Raw genomic sequence first — 19,351 nt, forward strand, 5'->3', positions numbered from 1 at the left:
AAAACGAAATTGAGTTTGAATATTGGAAATTGACAATCGTTTCAATCATATAAAGTATGTGTTTGGAATACCGGTGGAAAGCTCAAAAAAGCACTTTTAGGCAAAATCTGGAATTTTCAGCTTCATAAAATCACTGTAAAAGTGACATTATGTAGCGTGCACCGTGAAAAAAAATGTGATGCCAAACACTGCTAAAGTATGCAATGACAAATAACAATTCAAATTTTTTTTTTTAATATAAATAACAATTCAAATTTGAACAAGTAATTCACACTTGAATTATATCTATTCAAACAATCACTAATACACAATCAAGATATAAAAGACAATCCAATCTTAAATCAAACCTAATTGGATGAGAACAAAAACTAACACAGGAGACAATAGTATTTGATATATGATGATTAGATTGAAGTGTTCATATCAACAATTCAAAATGATTGAAGTCTCAATTTAGGTTAACAAAATTTGTTCACAAAGGAATTTCAAATTATTCACTCACTTATCAAGTATCAATTTACCTAATCAATAATTATCATATATCAAATAATAGTTTGCGAGAATTAAAAGAGAAGGGAGAAGAAGACATTGATTTACAGACATCTCCTCTATGGGTTTCTACGGCCTTCAATTTCCGAATCCAAGTGATCCTAAATTTTTAAGTTCCCTTGAGCTTTGACTAGTTCTAACATTGCACAACCTTTATGGACCCAAGTAGACTTAATAAAATATTTGACTAACTTGCATTCAGTTGTATTTCTATCTAACAAGTTATTTATTTTTAGGTGTAAATAATAACTAAGAACAATTATAGTATTTTCTAGTACAACTAGGTTATTTTTTTGATAAAAGTTTCACTTTACTCACTTTAGTGGATTGAAATCCTATCCAAAAACTTCTAAAAAAAATTAGATTTTTTTATGAAAAAGAAAAGTAATTCATTTAACTAAAAAAAGAGTACAAAAGACTGGGGGCAAAAACCCGACCCAGTATAACCACACAAAAGTAGGGCTGAGCAATAGACAGTTTCGGTCAAATTCAGGCCCCAAAGTGTCGATAAGAGATCAGAAACAAAACCATTTTTGATCGAATGAGACAACAGGTAATTCGGGTGACGGGTAAGATGGGTGACGGGTATCTTGGGAAGTTTGTTTCAGTTGAGACCATAGAAAATCCTCATTTTCCTTTTCTCAAGTTTCAAACAGCCACACCGGTTGTTAGTAGGTGGTTCACCGACATCATCATGTCGACGCCACTCGAAGAGGATTAAGATTGCATCGGTAGTTTTTCTTCTGTGTGGACAATATATCGTAGCACATGTGCAAAGCCATTGTAAGCATTCGTCACATGGTGGAGGATGTTCGCGACGACCTTGAGTGTAAGAGAGCAAGTAAATTTTGTTGAAATAAGAAATCTTCAAAATAAAGGGTTTACACAAAACCAAACTTGAATGGAAAATTGAAATTCTTTTAGAATTGAAAATGTAATACAGTTTGTTTAACTTTAAAGATAAAAGAAAAGTGGAACAAAATATTGTTTGCGTGTTGAAAGTTTAAAAGAAAAATTAATGTTTGTGTCAAATTATAGTTTCAAGGCAAGACAAGTAATAATCGAAGTCTTGAAAAGTTGAAATCCATAATTGTGTACTCGATTTGCTTTTAAACCCGACTGTTTCCCCCATAAAGCTGACGTTTGGATGGGTTTTAGGCAGGACAAGGGTTTATGCACACCCCCACACAAAAGTGATCGAATCATCCCTGACAAACAAATATACAACACAAAGATGGTATCGAACCTATCCTAAAGGGTAATGAATAGAAAATACGATCTTGAATGGGATAAGAACAATCACCATAACTGATGGTTCAACATAATCCAAACCCGAAGCATCATACACTTGTTGCATAACCCAACATACCTGCAACACAAGTGCAAAACCAAATTGCAAAGAAAAAAAAATTAAATAAACCTGTGACGAATTTTGACAAAGCATCAACAACTTCAAGCCCAAAACACATGACACACATTGTACTCGAATTAAGAAAACAATAACTCAAACGCAGCACATGTGAGCATTAACTCACATAGACATCAATCCGCGCAACATTGGTCAAGGAAAACCAACATGGCGATCACTAAAACAAATGACAATGAACAACAAGCCCATATATGAATTAACATTAGATCCAACGCAAAATTAATTCGTATTGAACAAAGAATCCAGGAACTTAGAAACACAAGAACCAAAGGCGGCTAAAAAGTTGAGCGAACTAGCAACAAACAAAGCCATCGAGATTCGTAGATACGGATGAGAACCCAACTTCATATCGAAGGCACCATTTTAGATTAGGAACCAATCATTAAAGCGCGATAAAGAAAGAACCCAACATATGTCGTGACGGTGGAGGGCGATTGCACCACCAGTCAAAGGATCTACATTTCAACAAAAAAGTTTTGGATTGTAAGGAAAAAGTGAAAAAGACTAAGTGTGCTGCGGTAAAGAGTTTGAAGAAGAAAAAGAAGAGAAATCTTCTCTCTTTGTAGAATTTTCCCAAATATGTTTCAAGCTCAAAAGAAAAGTAATATTAAAATATCTCAATTAAACAAATTAATTTTTGGTTAAAAAATTAATATTTCTTTTAAAAAAATATATATTTTGAAGAGAAAAAAAAAAGTTTTAATTGCACTTTCGGTCTCTTATCTTTTCAAAAGTTGTGATTTTAGCCCCCTAACTAATAAAAATACAAAATAGTCCCCTATGTATTGGATCTTTGGTAGTTTTGGCCCCTAAGATCACTTTTGACTTAGTCTTCGCTGACGTGGCATCCACATCCCTTAAGTGAGGTGCCACGTGTCGACCATTGTGGATGTCACGTCAGCGAAGACTAAGTCAAAAGTGGTCTTGGGGGCCAAAACTGCCAAAAATTCAATACATAGGGGGCTGTTTTGTATTTTTATTAGTTAGGGGGCTAAAATCGCAAGTTTTGGAAATATAAGAGGGCAAAAGTGCAATTAAGAAAAAAAAAGACAAGTATTTGAAATTTCATGAAAAATGGACAATATTTAAAATTGACCATTGATGTAATTTACTAATTAGATGTTCATTCTAAACCATTGGATCTAAAAAATCGCAGCACATATATTCCTCAATCAAACCAACCTTATCAAAGTGCCTTCGTTATCTATCCTCTCAGTTATGGCCATGGCATCATCACTGCTTCTAGCATCACCTTCTCCACTCTCTCTTCAACTCCACGCTTCCTCTTCTCACCTTTCCTTCTCTCAATCCCAATCTCTTCACTCACCACTCATCACTTCATCATTCCCTACCCTCTCTTCAACCTTGTCTCTTTCACCAACCCCTTCTGGTAACTTTTTTCTCCAAAAAAAATGGAAATTTTGTTGTGAATTTGGCTTATTGTATTTGAATTTTGATGACCCAGTTATTGATTTTGGTTCTTTTTTGTTTTCTTGTAGTGTATTGTGGCAGAGGTGATAGGAAAACTGCCAAGGGCAAACGGTTCAGCCATTCGTTTGGAAATGTAATGTTCTTTTTTCCCAATTCCCCCACTTATTTCAATTATTGAGTGTATGTTTGGTTCCAACATGAATTAGTTTTGTTAGAATTGATTTTAGTTAAAAGTGACTTTATCATAAATTTATCATGTTTTACACATACATTGCTGTAAAAGTGATTTATTTTTTTTAAGAATCAAGTGTAGTATCTTATCTTATTTTGAATTAACAAGTGATTCTTAATTCATAGTATTATTTTGGATAGTTTGACTGATTGAATTAAGTGTAGTGTCGTATCAGTTTAATATTTGATATGTGAGCCAATGACGCATGATGTTAAATTTATTTCTTGTTGACGCATGATGTTAAATTTATCATGTTTTACACATACATTGCTGTAAAAGTGATTTTTTTTTTTTAAGAATCAAGTGTAGTATCTTATCTTATTTTGACTTAACAAGTGATTCTTAATTCATAGTATTATTTTGGATAGTTTGACTGATTGAATTAAGTGTAGTGTCGTATCAGTTTAATATTTGATATGTGAGCCAATGAAGCATGATGTTAAATTTATTTCTTGATGGGGAGATTCCACCGATACTTGCCTCTCGCGCGTTGCTTTGAGTGGCACTATACCATTTCTTTGACGCACCCCAACTAAGAAAAGAAATTGTTTGAATCAAAATTGTTTTTGGATGTGATTCATATTAACATTAAAGTAATTCTTCCCTTTTTGTTTTGCTAAATTATTAGTGTTGAATGTGTTTTCAGTCTTTATAATTTATATTTTTTGTTTTTAGTCATTGAACCGATTTTTTTGTCCTAAAAAAGGGACTAAAAACATACATTTTAGTAATTTGTAGGATTGAAAGGTTAATACTGATCCTAAAAACAAAATTCGAAATTATTAAAGCACTGAAAACATATTCAATCTTTATTATTTGTCGTGGATATTTGTTGAAATTGTAGTGGATGTTGTGGTGAATACTTCCAAGGTTATTTTGAAAAATATGTTATTTGATGTTATCAGGCAAGGCCGAGGAACAAGAACAAGGGTACAGGACCACCAAGGATTTATGCTCCACCAGATGCTACCAAGAAAGAGAAGCTTGAAGATAAGGAAGTGATTGAGATTGAAATTAATGAATCCCTTTTTCCTAGTTAGTTGATTTTAGTGTTGCACTGTAATTTTGAGAGTTTCATGATTTATAGTTTTTGACATATGGATTCCATTTGGCATATACTATTTGGATTTTGCTTGTTATCCTTATTTGAGTTCACTTTGCAACCTTATTTTAGTCTCTATTATGTAAGCTCTTGCTATATCGTATTGAGGGTGGGATTGGAAACACTCTTATAGTCGAGGTTTAAAATCCTGGTCACAGTTTGCGAAAAAGTTGTAGGCAAATACTGCCAATTCGGTCATAATTTTTGTCGCGATGTGGTTGGGAAGACATCAAAAACCTCGATGTCGTGGATTTTTCTCCTTAGGATCTGTGCTGTTGTAGATGTCTAACAACCAAACAAAAGTTTCCTATGGGAAAAAATGGTTAGGAACGTTGGTAGAGTGATAGAATCCAAAAATGTTGGAAAGGTCATGTTTGTTGAATTAAACCTTTGCTTCTGCAACGTGTATGCTGTTGTTACACAGTCACTCTTATGCGCTCAATTTCGGGCATATGTTGCATGGTTTTTCATTATTTGCATTATACTTTTATGGTGTTGTTTGATTCATGTTGTCAACCCAAGACTTTGGTTGTTACTGTCTTCTTAGAATACTTTTAGACATGTTAGAGTTAAACAACTTAGAAGAGAGATGAAGATACCGACTAGTTTATTACCATTGAAGATCGAAAGGAAAAGATCAGGCAGATTTAAATGCACCAGAAATTGTTGCATCTGTTTTTATCGTCTTTGTTAGCTTCATCTTCTTCCTGTTGTTTGTCATCTAATGATATTAGGATAGTATAAGTTTGTTATTGTTTATGAAGAGAAGAGACACATATCTGTCTTTGTTATTTGAACTGGATAATGCTGGTTTGCAAAGATTCGAGCTTTGGTTTGAATTTGTGTTTCGGTTTGGAAGTTCATAACAATATTTGAAGCCAGAGTGTGCTTTTGCTCAAATCACATTGAAATTCCCATTTTTCGTCTCAACAACCATTACCACAAAAATGTTATACTTTTGCAAATGACACAATTATTTGAGACGACTGTTCCAGTGATACTTCTTTATTGAATTGTGTCCACATTGTGTCTATTACATTTTCAATGGCCATAGCTCCTTTTTTTTTCCTTTCCACCTGGCTTTGAGCCTGAAATCAAATATGTGTTGTGTCTATTACACTTGAATAGTCAATCTTTCGTGTGCCTAGCTAAGATTGCTCTACCTTCATACACAACAATCGAATAAGAGTAAATCCAAAGGAAAAGGAAATTTATAATTTTTTTTTTAAGAAAGCAAACTGGTCCACTGAAATTGACACAAGAAAGAATCAAACACGAGATTTTGAGATAAGCACTCTCTAAAATTTCAAGGCAACACCAGGCCAAATCAAGCGGGTTAAGAAAATTTATAAATTAAAAAATGGATATCGAAGTTTTGTTAGCAATTAGAGTCGTAGAAACTTCTTAATTGAGGAAAATATTCAACCGCAGATTTGTCTAATCATTCTTTCAAAGGGTGCTTGACTAGTAATCCAATGGCTCAACTGAGATTCATAATTCACTATTGGAACAAACATCTAGAGTGTGATTAATTCAAATGAAAGAAGAAACAAGTGAACGTCCAATGTCAAGGATATCTAATGTAGAGGGTAATTGGTAAGATGGCAAGGATGACATGATTCCAAAAGCTAAATGTGTCTTTAATGCAGGGGTGAAATAAAAGTTATGCCCTTTTTTTTTAACACTTTGGTAAAAGACTATGATAATCTGAAGTTCGGTTGCAAGATAAGTAAAGTCTAACAAAAATTTGTTCTACTCAAGAATCGAACTTAGATTATGTTGAACAATTCATCTTTGATGGAACTCATTAACCATTTGAATCTAATTTACTGGTTAAAGCTATATCTCTATACATTGAGCTACGATTTGTAAAATATGTAGTCTGCCATAAATTATATGAAACATTTATGCATCCTAAAACCAATGATAGAATCAATATTGGTGTTTTAATTGACCTATTTAAACTTATCTACAATATAAATACTTGTTTATGAGAGATTATACCAACATTTTTTGAAGTGTTCATAAGTTGTTGGACATAAATACGTGTTTGAGAGAGATTATACAAACAATTTTTGACGAGTTCATAAGCCCTTCATGATAGTTTATGAAAACAAATTTATAAAATAAAAATTGATTTTTTTTTATATTTTGTTATAAAAATAGATTATGTGCAAGTATTTATATAATAACCGATTATGTTACAAGTGCTCAATTAAATTGTTTATTTAATTAGTGTCTTCGAGTCATTGCGATTTCAACAAAAACTACCCATTTTAATTCCAACGATAGCATGTCAATTGTAATTTCAATAAATTTACTGTGATTCCAAACATACAATTAAAAGAAGAAGATTCTGACCAATTCGCCTAATTAATTTCCAACAAAACTAACAGTAACACACATGGATTTCATATGAAAAATTGAACCAACAATTCAAATCTTGTATCACAAAATCTAATTATCCGTGAATTGCACAAGTTTTCTGAGTATCTAAAAGACACATACTTGTAGATACATTTACCTTATTTAATAGTATTATATTTATATTATCCAAAATTTAATACTAATAGGTTCCACCAATATAAAAAGGACCCCACATAACCCTCAAAAACCACCAGCATCAGATAGATTCTGCAAAACAAAACAACAAAATCTAATCGTACAAGGAACCAAACCAAACATCATTGTGTTGTGTCTTAAGTACTTGTGTTGTGTTGCAGATCAAACTTCACTGTGATGAAACCCTTCACAAGTTTTAGTTCTAAACCTATAGTTCATAAGCTAGGATCTTTGTCTCCTAGTATTTCTTTTCATGTTTCTGATAGACCCTTTTCTTGTTTCACTCTTCACTCTAGAAATGAACAAAAAAGTTCCATTTTTTGTCTCTTGAAACTTGTCCAAAACAAGGGTGTTTGCCCTTTGCATGTTGTGCCATCAGAACACCAGGTTTATTTCTATCTGATTTTTTTTTTTTTCAATAATTTGTTCTTTGTTTGAGTTTGATTAATGGGTTGGAGTTATTTAATTGTTTGGAACATTTTATTTGCTAGTTTTAATTCTTTGTCCTTTTGTTTTCATTCTATGATGCAAAGTTATTTTCACTTTTTATATGATGCATAGATCCTAAAATTGATGCTGTTATACTCTTTGGTTTGATTGAGTAATTGTTGACATGATTGATACCAATTCAACAACAAAACAATCTATTTCCTTTTTAAGCAACTTTTTTGTTTGGTTTTGTTTTTGGCCATTTCAACAACAACACTTTTTCCTATTGCAAATTTTTCTCTTTTCCTTCCATGTCAGTGGTGGAATATGTTAACTGTTTTGAGAATTTTCTTTTCATATGTAAGAATTCGAGAGGATATGAGTTAAACTAATTGATTTTGTTGTTGTTTAATGGAGTGAAGTTTGTTGAGTGGTTTTCTGATTGTTGTATATACATTAAGGATCTGTTTGGATTGAATTATTTGAGCTTATTTAGTGATATAAACACTTGTAAGATTGTTTGGAGAGCTTATGAATACTGCTTTGACAAGTCCATAAACTGTTTTCAGCTTATATAAAAATAGTTTGGCTTCATTTTATTCTTTGTTATAGAAATAACTTATACATAAGCACTTATACGATAAACGCATATGCTATAGCTATAAGCTTTTAATTAAGTTGTTTATCCAAACATGAACTAAATAAATTAAGAGAACTGATAAATATTTCGGTATATTTGATGAGAGATTGTCTTGTTCTGTATAAATGTTGCAGGAGGTAGATTTGGAACCTGTTGAGTCTCAAGTTCAACAAAGTGAACAAACAAGTAGGTTCTCGGGGCCTATTTTTTTCTTTTTGTGCCGCATGTCTTCCAAAAGAACTCAAATCCCTAACATTTGTAAATTATGTGTTATGCAGACGACTCAAAGTTCGTTCGTGTTGAGTTTCAGCTACTAAAAGATTGCGACTTTGGGGAACAGTTTCTAATAGTTGGAGATGATCCTAAGCTTGGTTTATGGAACCCTTTAGATGCATTACCATTGACATGGTCTGATGGCCATATATGGACTGTTGAGCTGGTATAGTAGTACTATTCAAATCATTAAGATATTGTTTGGTGGAAAACATTTTTAACGCTCAAAATCGTTTTTTATTAATACCAAATTGCCAGTCACATTGTTTTCACTTTTTTTTTTTGTTTCCTAAATGTTCTCGAAACGTGGCTGGAGCAGTCCTTGGCCAGACTTCACCTCCCGACCGAACTCTAGATTAATAGAGCCCTTTCCCATGGCATAGGGAACAAAATGAAAACAATGTGACAATTTTGTAATTAAAAGTAAAAGAACAGAGAAAATTCCAACTGAAAAATGTTTTTTGAAAGCAGACCATTGTTATGTAGTGGTTCTTTATGTTTTTTATCATGTGATCAGGATATGCCAGCCGGAAAATCAATCCTATACAAGTTTATACTTAAAGGAAAAGAAGGTGATATTATTTGGCAACCGGGGTTGGATCGAGTAATCCAAACATGGGAAACTATGAACAGAATAATTGTTCTTGAGGATTGGGAGAATGCAGAACTTCAGAAAATAATAGAGGAAGATACACTTTCTCAAACAAATGAAGAACCTCCGGTTCTACCAGAAGTGTCAACTTCTACTGATATTGTATCCGGCATTGAAGAAACACAAATTGACACTTTGGAGAAACTGATTGATGAACCAGTCCTGCAACAAATCATTGATGATCATGACAGTAATTCTTCATCAATAGAGAATCCAATGTCTATGTTTGCAGAAAATATAGGTTCCTCGGAGGATCTCACAGAAAGTAAAAGTCAAACAACGTATAAAGCGAATGTTGTTCAAAAGAGTGAAGAATCTGCAGATGGTTTTCAAAATGATGATATAAAACATGAACTTGGATACAATGGAAATCCTGCAGCGTTAAAGAATAAAAAAGGGACGATTGTTGAGGGAAGCTTAATCGATTTTGAAGGAGGTCCTGTTCTTGTACCTGGCCTAATACCGTTGACTGAAGAAGCTGGTCCAAGTGAAGTTGTTGAAGAAGAAAAGACCGCGGTAGAGCCTTCAATTGAATCTTTTGAAACTCAGGACCAGAATATACCAGAGGTAACTGCTTGATGAGTGTGACGCTCCCTTTCGAATTGTTTGATTCCGTTTCTTTAAAAGCTTGTTAGGGTTTGCAGTCCACTTAGAAAAGAACTAATTAGGTAGTTATCTGAAGCACCTTGTTTCGTTTGTATCATCATCATCTATGTTTATCATCAATGAAGTGAGTTTTGTTCAAATCCAACGCTCATCACCACCTTGTTTCTTACATACATAATCAATGCATCTTCAGGCCAAAAGGAAAGAGGAAAAATTGCTTCCAATTTGATTGTTATCAGTAATTAAACATATCTTAATCTTAACCACTATAATGAAGTTCTCTAACAATTATTGTAAACAAATAGCTAGGCTATTATTGTGAAAGATGTTACCATGAACTTTTGGCTCTTGAATGACACAAGCCATTGCTATTTACTACACACAATTTATTGTAATCTTAAACAAGCTGGCGAGGTTCTAAATTAAGGTTACAGTCATGGTCCTTGATATTGCGGAAAATCGCAGTCAAATGTGGTTGATGCATGCAACCTCAGTTGTGGTTGCAAAGACTTTAAAAACTTTGATGTTGCAGCCCAGATCACGGCCGCAAACCTTTTTGTTAAAACCCTGCAGACCTGTTATAAAAACGTAACAAGCATTCCATCTAGCATTATTAAGTGTATGTTTGGAATCAATCGTGGTGGCACTGTGATTTTATTAAAGCTCAAAAGTGCAGTTTTTGCCAAAATCACCATGAGTCGCCATGATTGTGTCAAATTCACCGCCAATCCAAACAAGTACTAAAATTACATGCAGACGTAACAATGCCATACAAGTTTCCTCATTTTATAATACATAAACTATTCGACATTGAGTAAAATGTATCTGATGTGTTTTCATCGATAAGCTTCTGATGAAAAAACAACAGGGCTTCACTTGTAGGGTTTAGTTAGGCTCAATATGTTTTACCATTAATCATTTAAACCAATGTGTAGACTTGCACAATTTTTAATATATGCTGCAGCTGTTCAATAGTTGATGCTAGTGTTGATGTCTCTTTAATGTTGTTTTTCATGTGCTTCAACTGAAAATGCTCAGTTAAGTAAGGAGCAAGTATCAAATGATGAAACTGCACAAGAGATAAGTTCAACATCAAATGATGAAACTGCACAAGAGATAAGTTCAACAATCAATGATGAGCTGAATTTCCACGAAGAGCAGTTTTATTTGGCATCAACAATGGAAGAAGGGTCAAACTCAGAGCCAATTCATGGTAATGCCTTGCAAAATGACATCCAGTGGGGCTTCGAAACGGTAAAGAAGTTTCTAACAAAATTTAGATTGTTTTGATGTCAAATGTGATTGATGTATGCTACCTCAATTGTGGTTGGCGTTCCGGTTGCAAAGGCATCAAAAACATTGATGCTGCAGCCCAAATCATGGTTGCAAATAATTTTTTAAAACCCTAGACTTTTTACAAAGACTTAATAATCATTCCATCTAGCACTGCTAAGATTAGATTCAAATGCGACAATACCATACAAGTCTCCCCATTTTATTATTCAAATTCAAGAACTCGTGCATTTTCTGCAATAAACTTCTTATGACATACCGATAGGGCTTCACCAGCTTTGTAGGGTTGAGTTAGGCTCAATAGTTTTACCATTAATTATTTTAATATATGATATTAAATATTCGATGCTAGTGTTAATGTCTCTTTAATGTTGTTTTTTCATGTTTTTCAACTGAAAATGTTCAGTTGAGTAAGGATCAAGAATCAGATGATGACACACCACAAGAGATAATTACAAATACAACAATCAATGATGAACTGAATTCACATGAAGAGCAGTTTCATTTGGCATCAACAATGGAAGAAGAATCTAACTCAGAGCCAACTCATGGTAATGCCTTGCGAAATGACATCGAATGGGGCCGCGAAACGGTAAAGAAGTTTCTAACAAAATTTGGATTGCTTTGATGTCACCTTTTTACAGAACCACTAGGAGAAAGTTCTTCAGTGAAAATGATCATGAGTTCTGTGATTGTTCTCGTCTTTTTGCCTAAATTTTTATTGGCCTGGGGAAGATGGATAAGAACTCAAAGTGTTTCATGGTGATGCATGGCTATTGATTGTTGAATTCATGCTATCTTTTGAAGATAATAATGTTTGTTGTATATTATTTTGTCTTGTTACATGGATTGTATTATTCTTTCAGTTTTGGCCACTTCTGTATAGTGATATTGAATTACATAGATTGTATCACATGGATTTTATCTTTTAGTATAAAGTACTTAAGTAAGTGTTTGAAAGATATTACAGAAATAGAAGTAAGCGTTTGAAGGATATTACAGAAATAGCTTATAACTAACTAGGTTGTAAACAAAATAATATCTAAATCGAACCGAATTGAACAGTTGCCAAAGTAAAGTAACAGTTTGCGAACTGAACTGGACCGGTTCGCCTTGGTTCTGTTTGTGATCTATTGATGCAGTTGAGTTTGGTTTTTTTGCTTTTGTAAATAGTCCTAATACTTCAATTTGACTCGGTTTTTCATTCATTTTTCACCAGTCCTAATTATCAGTTAATAGCAGTTCCGTAACAGTTCAGTTTAAAAAAGGTAGTTTTGGTTCGATTTGGCATCACAAAATCGGTGCACTAAATTCTGATAAGTTTGGTGCAGTTTCTTCCTGAACTAAACCACGAAAGGCCGATTATAATAAAATAAAATAATAGAGAACCTTGAAAGGCCCTACTTATAACATGTTTATAAGTTATTTGCAGCTATCAACAGAGTTTGGATTTAGCAGAAAGAGCTAAGATTGCACAACATGACAAACAAATTTTCGAAAAGAAATGTAGTCACGTGTTGCGATGTCTCAAGTACTGATATGCCTGATATCCTATGATTTTAGGTAAATATGTAGTGTTCAAACTTGATGTGTAGTTGTTCTTAGTTCAACAAGTTGATACATTTGAATTTAGGTTCCCTTGAATCGCGCAAGAGAGGTTCAGTACAATAATGTATGTTGACTTGCTGTCTCCTTGTACTAGAGGTTTTAAAAATTAATAATTTGTGTTTATTGAGGAGTTTTGAGTAACAGGTTACGTTGATATGTGTAACTCAAAAAGTAATGAAGTACAAATGATAATCAAAGTCCATAATTATCAAGACTGCTTTGGAATGTTAAATAGACATGAGACGTGAATTGTTGTGAAGTTAACAACGTACGGCAATGGGAGTCATATGTAACATGCATCTCCATGCTAAAATTGGAACTTGGGAGCCTCTCATAAATGAATACCAGTACTTTTTTCTATGACTTTTGTCATCAAATCTACTAGCATCAAGTCATCTAACGTGCCTCAGAATTTGTTTCATTTATGAGGATATAGATGTCGATTTCTACCCGGACATGGGGCCCACATGCAGGGATTTTTCATTTTTCTCAAGTTTTGTTTAGGAGTTTTGGAGAATAGGGAAGAGATTAGGGTGAGAAATATAAAAGTATGTTTTTAGAGGATTATAAATTAATATACTTTAAATTTTAGCAATGTTACAACAATATATATTGAATTGGAAGAGTTTATATAAATTCTCCAAAAAAAAATTTCGATCAATCCTTAAGTTCTCCTAAATTAGGTGAATTATATTTATGAAAAAAAATAAACCGTCAAAACTCTCTTATTTCAAAGTCTTATATTTTATCCATTTGATCATTCTTTTTCATCAAAGCCGTAATCTCATTCTTTTTTTCCACTAACTTGCAAACAAGTATACGGAAATTAATGTATAAATCGTAAATTATGCTATAATAATTTTAAATATGTATTATTATTTAATTAAGTTCAAAAGTTACTGAGTAATCCAAATAAATTATACAGCCCCAGTTGAAAAATAATTTAAATTTATTATCTTTATAATTGTAAATATTTTTATTCCAAATTAATTAAGAGTGTGTTTGGTTGGGTTGAGAAATTAAGAGAGTCTCTTTAAAGTTGTACATCATCCATTCACTTTAAATTTTCTTATAACATTGGATAAATACATGGGAAATATAGTAGATTTACATGTTGATTAATAGAATAATTCTTTTTATGTTAACCCTCTTGTTCTTAAGGGAATGAAAATTTGGTTATTTGGAGTTGGATTATGAGTTAAGTATAGTCCGACCAATAATTGTTCCACTCAAAAATTAAATTCGAGTTCTTTCAAACGATTTATCATTTGGTTATATAAGCATGTTTTTTAACAAATAAAATTATGAAATCAAGCAATTGGGTTCAAGTGGTTAATGAGTTCCACCAAGAATGAATTGTTTAGAAGAACCTAGGTTTGATTCCTGGGTGAACGATTATTGGTCAGGTTTTATTTACTTCTCAATCGAACTTTAGATTACCAGAGTCTTTTTCCATGAGAACCGGAAAGTTAACACTAAAGAATAATTAAGACTGTCAATGAAAGTTATCATTTCAGCAATGTTTTCTTGGACCACTGAGTTTGTTGGTCAATTTGCTGGATCTGATGCCCTATTTGTTGGTTGATTTGCTGGATTTTTTAACATATTCAATCTTTTCCTGGCTGGTTCATCATCCATACCATCTTTTGGTACCCCTATAACTTTTTGTTTCTCTTTTGAAGGAGCTCATTCTTTCATCACATGGTTGTAGCATCCCCAATGCATACAAATTATATGTAGACCCACCATGTATTGCACTTGGTACCACTGTCCCTTTATCCCTACACGACCAACAAACCTTCACAAGCCACATTCAAGGTTTGAAGATCAACTTGCCGACCATAGTCCACAAAACACTTTTGTCACAAAAAAACAAGGTTTAGGTTCATAATTCTTATCAACACTACAGTTTTGTCGATCTTTGTCGTAGACGCATCGTTAGTACGACTCTATCATCTATGCATAGGAAGGAGGAAGACACAAGTCTCATTTAGATCAAATAAAAGGCTGCTAAGCTACTTCTCCCCTGTGGCTAGCATTGCTCTGAACACGAACAAAATGGGCCTTAAACATGTTAATCAACACAAGACTCCACAATGTTCTCTCCTGTTCGTTAGTGTATATTTGTAATGAGGGTGTAATATTAGGGCTAATCCCCCATAGTTTCGTTTATATTTGATTTGTGGTTTTAGCCGTTTTATTGGTTATACCGCCTTTATATATTGGAATCTCATCTCGTTCGACAAAAAAAAAAAAGACTCCACAATGTTAGAGATTGCATCACTCACAATATCTTTAGACTGCTCTAATTCATAACCATGTCATAATCTTCTTCGATGCCCTCAAATTTCATGCTTAGTTAACATTTATAGAACACTTCCCATCCAGCAGAAAAATATTAATCTTACCACGGTCTTTTTAACCCTACACGACCAACAATCGTCTGTGAGGTAAGCTTCCATGCACATATGTGCAAACCTTCACAAGCAACCTTCAAGGTTTGAAGATCAACTTTAAAATGGTTGTCGACCTTTGAGACTGAAGTCCAAAAAACACTTTTGTCATAAAAAAACAAGGTTTAGGTTCATAACTCTTATCCACACCACAGTTTTGTCGATCTTTGTCGTAGACGCGTTGTTAGTACCACTCTATCATCTATGCATAGGATGGAGGAAGACACAAGTCTCATTTAGATCAAATAAAAGGCAGCTAAGCTACCTCTTCCCTGTGGCTAGCATTGTTCTGTTCGTGTTCACATTGACATTGTAGAGATGCTGATTTATTGTGAGCTTGATGATCAAAGTTAATGCATGCTCCAAAAGTGTTACTAGAATTCCTTTCAGGTGTTTAACTTATGAGACTTGTCATTAATAATTTAATCAAAAACTACTCATTGAGATTGTCATGCTAAAATGATAATTTTTTCACAAAAAACTTCTCTCATAACCCTAACACTTCGACCTAATGTTTAAGGCCCATTTTGTTTGGGTAACAAGTTATCAACATGACTCCACAATGTTCATAATGTTCCTCATTGCCCTTAATTTCATGCTTAGTTAACATTTATAGTAGAACACTTCCCATCCAGCAGAAAAAATATTTAACCTTAACTGCTCCAATTCACATTAGGAATTTTACAAGTACTAATTAAACTAACCACAATGTTTACAAACCAATGCCAAAAAGCATTTATATATATAGAGGTTGAACCATACATGAGTTAATCAAGAACTAAGAGGAAGAAAAGGTATCAATGATGGTAGTGTGAAGAGGATCACTCAAATGAGTAGCCCAGTTGTTAAGTGGTCCTTTACCAGTAGCTGCAGCTTGAACAGCAAAACCAAGGAAAGCAACCATAGCAAGACGAGCATGTTTGATTTCTGCCAATTGAAGTGTTGCTTTCTTTTCTGGATCAGATGCTAAACCAAGTGGGTCAAAGAATTTTCCACCTGGGTATAGTCTCTTTTCTGAATCAAGCTCAGCATTTCTCTGGAATTCAATGTAGCCAATTACTAGAACTTCGATCCAGATTAGTGTTGTGATTGAGAATGGAAGTGGTTGTCCAAGATATGTTGATCCTTCTACTAGCTCAACCTGAAAAATTATACCAAAATTTCATAATTTAGTGAATGCACAAATTAATTCTTTGTTTCATTCTTTTTCTAATTTGAATTTTCTCCAAGGTGAAGTATATTTCTAAGAAAAAGTTTAGAGCAAGATCCTCATATTTTATGATGGGGAACACAATGGTACCCTATGAAGCACAGACACTCCTTGGATTAGACATGTTCCAGTGTCGAACACGTTTTGTATCCGACACCGACACATATAGCTACACTGAATTATGTAATTTTCCCAAATTATTAGCTGTGTCGGCGTATGTGTCGTGTCTGATATTCATGTCAGGATCTGTGCATCATAAATGGTAGCTTATGATAATAGAAATATGCTATGATAACACACTAATATTGAACAATTTTTTCATCTTCTTTTTTGTTCTTTACCAATATAATGTAAAAAGACAAATCAAAATCAAAATAATCAAAATGCTTCAAGATATGGTAGTTGAAAACACACCATAAAACCTATATTCCTTCAAATTATAATTTTGTATGCGCGGTTGGTTAGTGTATAAATGTTTTACACATGTATTTTATCATTTGTTGTCATATCATTTAATTAGTATTACAATTCATGTGTTTTTAAAATTATTAAATAAGGTGATACATATCATTGGATGATAGTATTAGTATATAAATGTCAAAAAAAAATTAATACAAAATTTTCTTCCTGTTAATTTTAATTTTTGAAATATCAAAACTTATAAATTTGAAATGGGATTAGAATGCAAAATTAATTTTAAAACTTGTGAGAAACTATTTGATTTTTTTTTTTTTTAGGTCAATTGATTTGATTTTAACTAGTAAACATTGTATTATTTTTATCCTCTATACTAAACAAATTTAAAAATTGCTCAAATGTCATTTTTCCATTAAAAAAAAAACATAAAACATATGCATGCATCTACAATAGAATCTAAACAACATAACATGTATAAATCATCAAACTCAAGCATGCATGCATTCAACACATACTTTGAATTAAAGACATGTCTTCTGATAAATGATAATTACTCAACAATATTAATACTAATACTTAATTAATAAACACTAAACAGCAAATTTATAAGAGATTGGACAGAACCAAACAAACCTTTCCAGCATCTTGCCATGTAACACCAGTAAGCCACTCAACAGTAAGAGCACCAAGAGTAGCAAGCATAGCCCACCTACCATGAATCAACTCACATTCTCTAAACCTTTGAAGTCCAAAAACCTCACTGTAAGGCTGAAATGGAGTCGATTTCACATCAGCAAACTCCGTCCTGGTTCCGATCACATCTCCAGCAAGATTCTTTGCCAAATTCTGATCAAGCGAGTCGAGATCAAATTGCAAATATTCTGCTGGTTTCCCCAAACCAAATGGATCAAATCCGTAATCTCCGACCAAACTTCCGTCTAGCCACTCCGGTGACTTTGCTCCGGGGAACCATAATGGACGATCAGTACCTGTTAGATATAATTAAAGATCCGTTAAAATTAGTTTTAAAGATTCGTTAGAATTAGTTTTATATTGTTTAAGTTAGTTACTTTTTTTTTAGGGATGTTTAAGTTAGTTACTAGTATTTTTTATCTTCTTTTTATACAAGTTAGTTACTATTAAAAAATAAATTAATATAACCGACCGGCGACTATCAACTAATTATAACTAACTATTAAAAATAAACTAGTTAAAACAAAATAATATCAAAGTAATTTTAACGAATCTTTAATTATATCTAACGTACTTGGACTTGATCTGGATGGTTTCTTTGGTGCGGCTTTCTTCTTTCCGAAGCCAAATCGGGCTTGGATCCTACCCGAGTTGGATTGAACTTCGCGGAGGCGGGTGCCGATGAAGGAAGAAGTGGCTGCAGCGGTGGCGGTTGCGGCGGCCATTTGATTTGTGCTAATGTGAGCAGGGTGGTGAGAGTAGAAAATAGAGTGTTGTTTGTGAGTTTTTGAATTTGGGATGAGTGATAGTGTTGTATTTGATGTGGTGGTGATGAATTGGTGATTATGGATAATCTTTGGTTTGGTGTTTGTAGCCGTTGGATTAGGGAGAGTATCCATCTGAGGGTGATGAAGTGGGATAGCTTATCCTCTTGCTTATCTGGGGTTGGTGACATGGATTTCGATGTGGACCAACTTTTTGTCCTTGATAGTGATTGCTCCTAGAGAACTTGTGGCTGTGGTTCATAGATTATATGCAGAATTGTTAATATCTAATTCCATTTTTGTGTGATTAATTATGTATTATCTAGCAAAAGCGTTTGGATGTGATTGATTTTTTTTTAGTTTAACCAATGATTTGGGTTCGAATTTAGTTTTGGACATGCAATGGTGTTAAAATTTTTAGAAAGAGTTTGTCGTCCATTTAAATCCTGCAATGCTTAAGGGATTAATCACTGCAGTTGCATGCAGAGGATATCATATTTACACTAGAAAATTATGTGTTATCTTTTTTCCTTTTTCTCTAAAGAGTCTAACAGTCAACTATGTGTAGATATTAATCTGTTTGTTTTTTCGTTTTTGAGGTGATATTAAAAATTATATATTTTTATGAAATGCAGGGACTATTTAGTGTGTTTCTACCATAATGAAAATCTTTTTAGAGTGCTTCAGATTCTCTTCAAAGAAAGTAACAAACAGATGAAAACTTTAATAAGTGGTTATGTTTGTACAAACAAAAGTTTTTTAAGAAAAAATCTTAACAAATAGACTGTAAATCCTTGAACTTTACTATATTTTATTAATGTGTAAAAATTACGAAAACATATTTTTAATATGCATTTCTTAAGTCAACTAGAGTCTCGAATGTATGTTTCTTTAGTTAGTTTATTTATTAAATGTGTATTTATTAGTTAATTTGCTATCAGTTACTTGCAAAATGTGAACTAATTTTTTGAAAATACTGATATACAGATTTACAGGCCAAAATGATTC

At 33.1% G+C, this 19,351-nt stretch overlaps 3 protein-coding genes across 4 annotated transcripts; 2 read left to right on the forward strand and 1 right to left on the reverse strand.

Annotated features, from left to right (window-relative positions):
• Positions 1-3,148: 3,148 nt before the first annotated feature.
• Positions 3,149-4,809, forward strand: LOC11417893 (30S ribosomal protein S31, chloroplastic). The gene is made up of 3 exons (XM_003604602.4): positions 3,149-3,368; positions 3,478-3,542; positions 4,547-4,809. The coding sequence occupies exons 1-3, from the start codon at positions 3,197-3,199 to the stop codon at positions 4,679-4,681; spliced, it is 372 nt and encodes a 123-aa protein (XP_003604650.1). The 5' UTR covers positions 3,149-3,196; the 3' UTR covers positions 4,682-4,809.
• Positions 4,810-7,352: 2,543 nt separating this feature from the next.
• On the forward strand, positions 7,353-12,160 carry LOC11422472 (uncharacterized). Of its 2 annotated transcripts, XM_003604603.4 has the most exons (6): positions 7,355-7,692; positions 8,509-8,560; positions 8,653-8,813; positions 9,165-9,866; positions 10,944-11,159; positions 11,605-12,160. In XM_003604603.4, exons 1-6 carry the CDS (start codon positions 7,483-7,485, stop codon positions 11,824-11,826), a joined length of 1,563 nt encoding a protein of 520 aa, XP_003604651.1. In that variant the 5' UTR covers positions 7,355-7,482; the 3' UTR covers positions 11,827-12,160. The 2 variants fall into 2 exon arrangements, with proteins under 2 accessions (XP_024638320.1, XP_003604651.1); XM_024782552.2 differs by lacking the exon at positions 11,605-12,160 and having other exon boundaries at positions 7,353-7,692; positions 10,944-11,537.
• A 3,662-nt stretch (positions 12,161-15,822) lies between these two features.
• Positions 15,823-18,388, reverse strand: LOC11422473 (chlorophyll a-b binding protein CP29.1, chloroplastic). Its single transcript, XM_003604605.4, has 3 exons — positions 18,154-18,388; positions 17,520-17,875; positions 15,823-16,400 (listed from the first exon to the last, which is right to left on the reverse strand). Exons 1-3 carry the CDS (start codon positions 18,302-18,304, stop codon positions 16,038-16,040), a joined length of 870 nt encoding a protein of 289 aa, XP_003604653.2. The 5' UTR covers positions 18,305-18,388; the 3' UTR covers positions 15,823-16,037.
• Between the last annotated feature and the right edge of the window lie 963 nt (positions 18,389-19,351).

This window comes from Medicago truncatula, chromosome 4, assembly GCF_003473485.1.
Source record: "Medicago truncatula cultivar Jemalong A17 chromosome 4, MtrunA17r5.0-ANR, whole genome shotgun sequence".
NCBI classification, from domain to species: Eukaryota; Viridiplantae; Streptophyta; class Magnoliopsida; order Fabales; family Fabaceae; genus Medicago; species Medicago truncatula.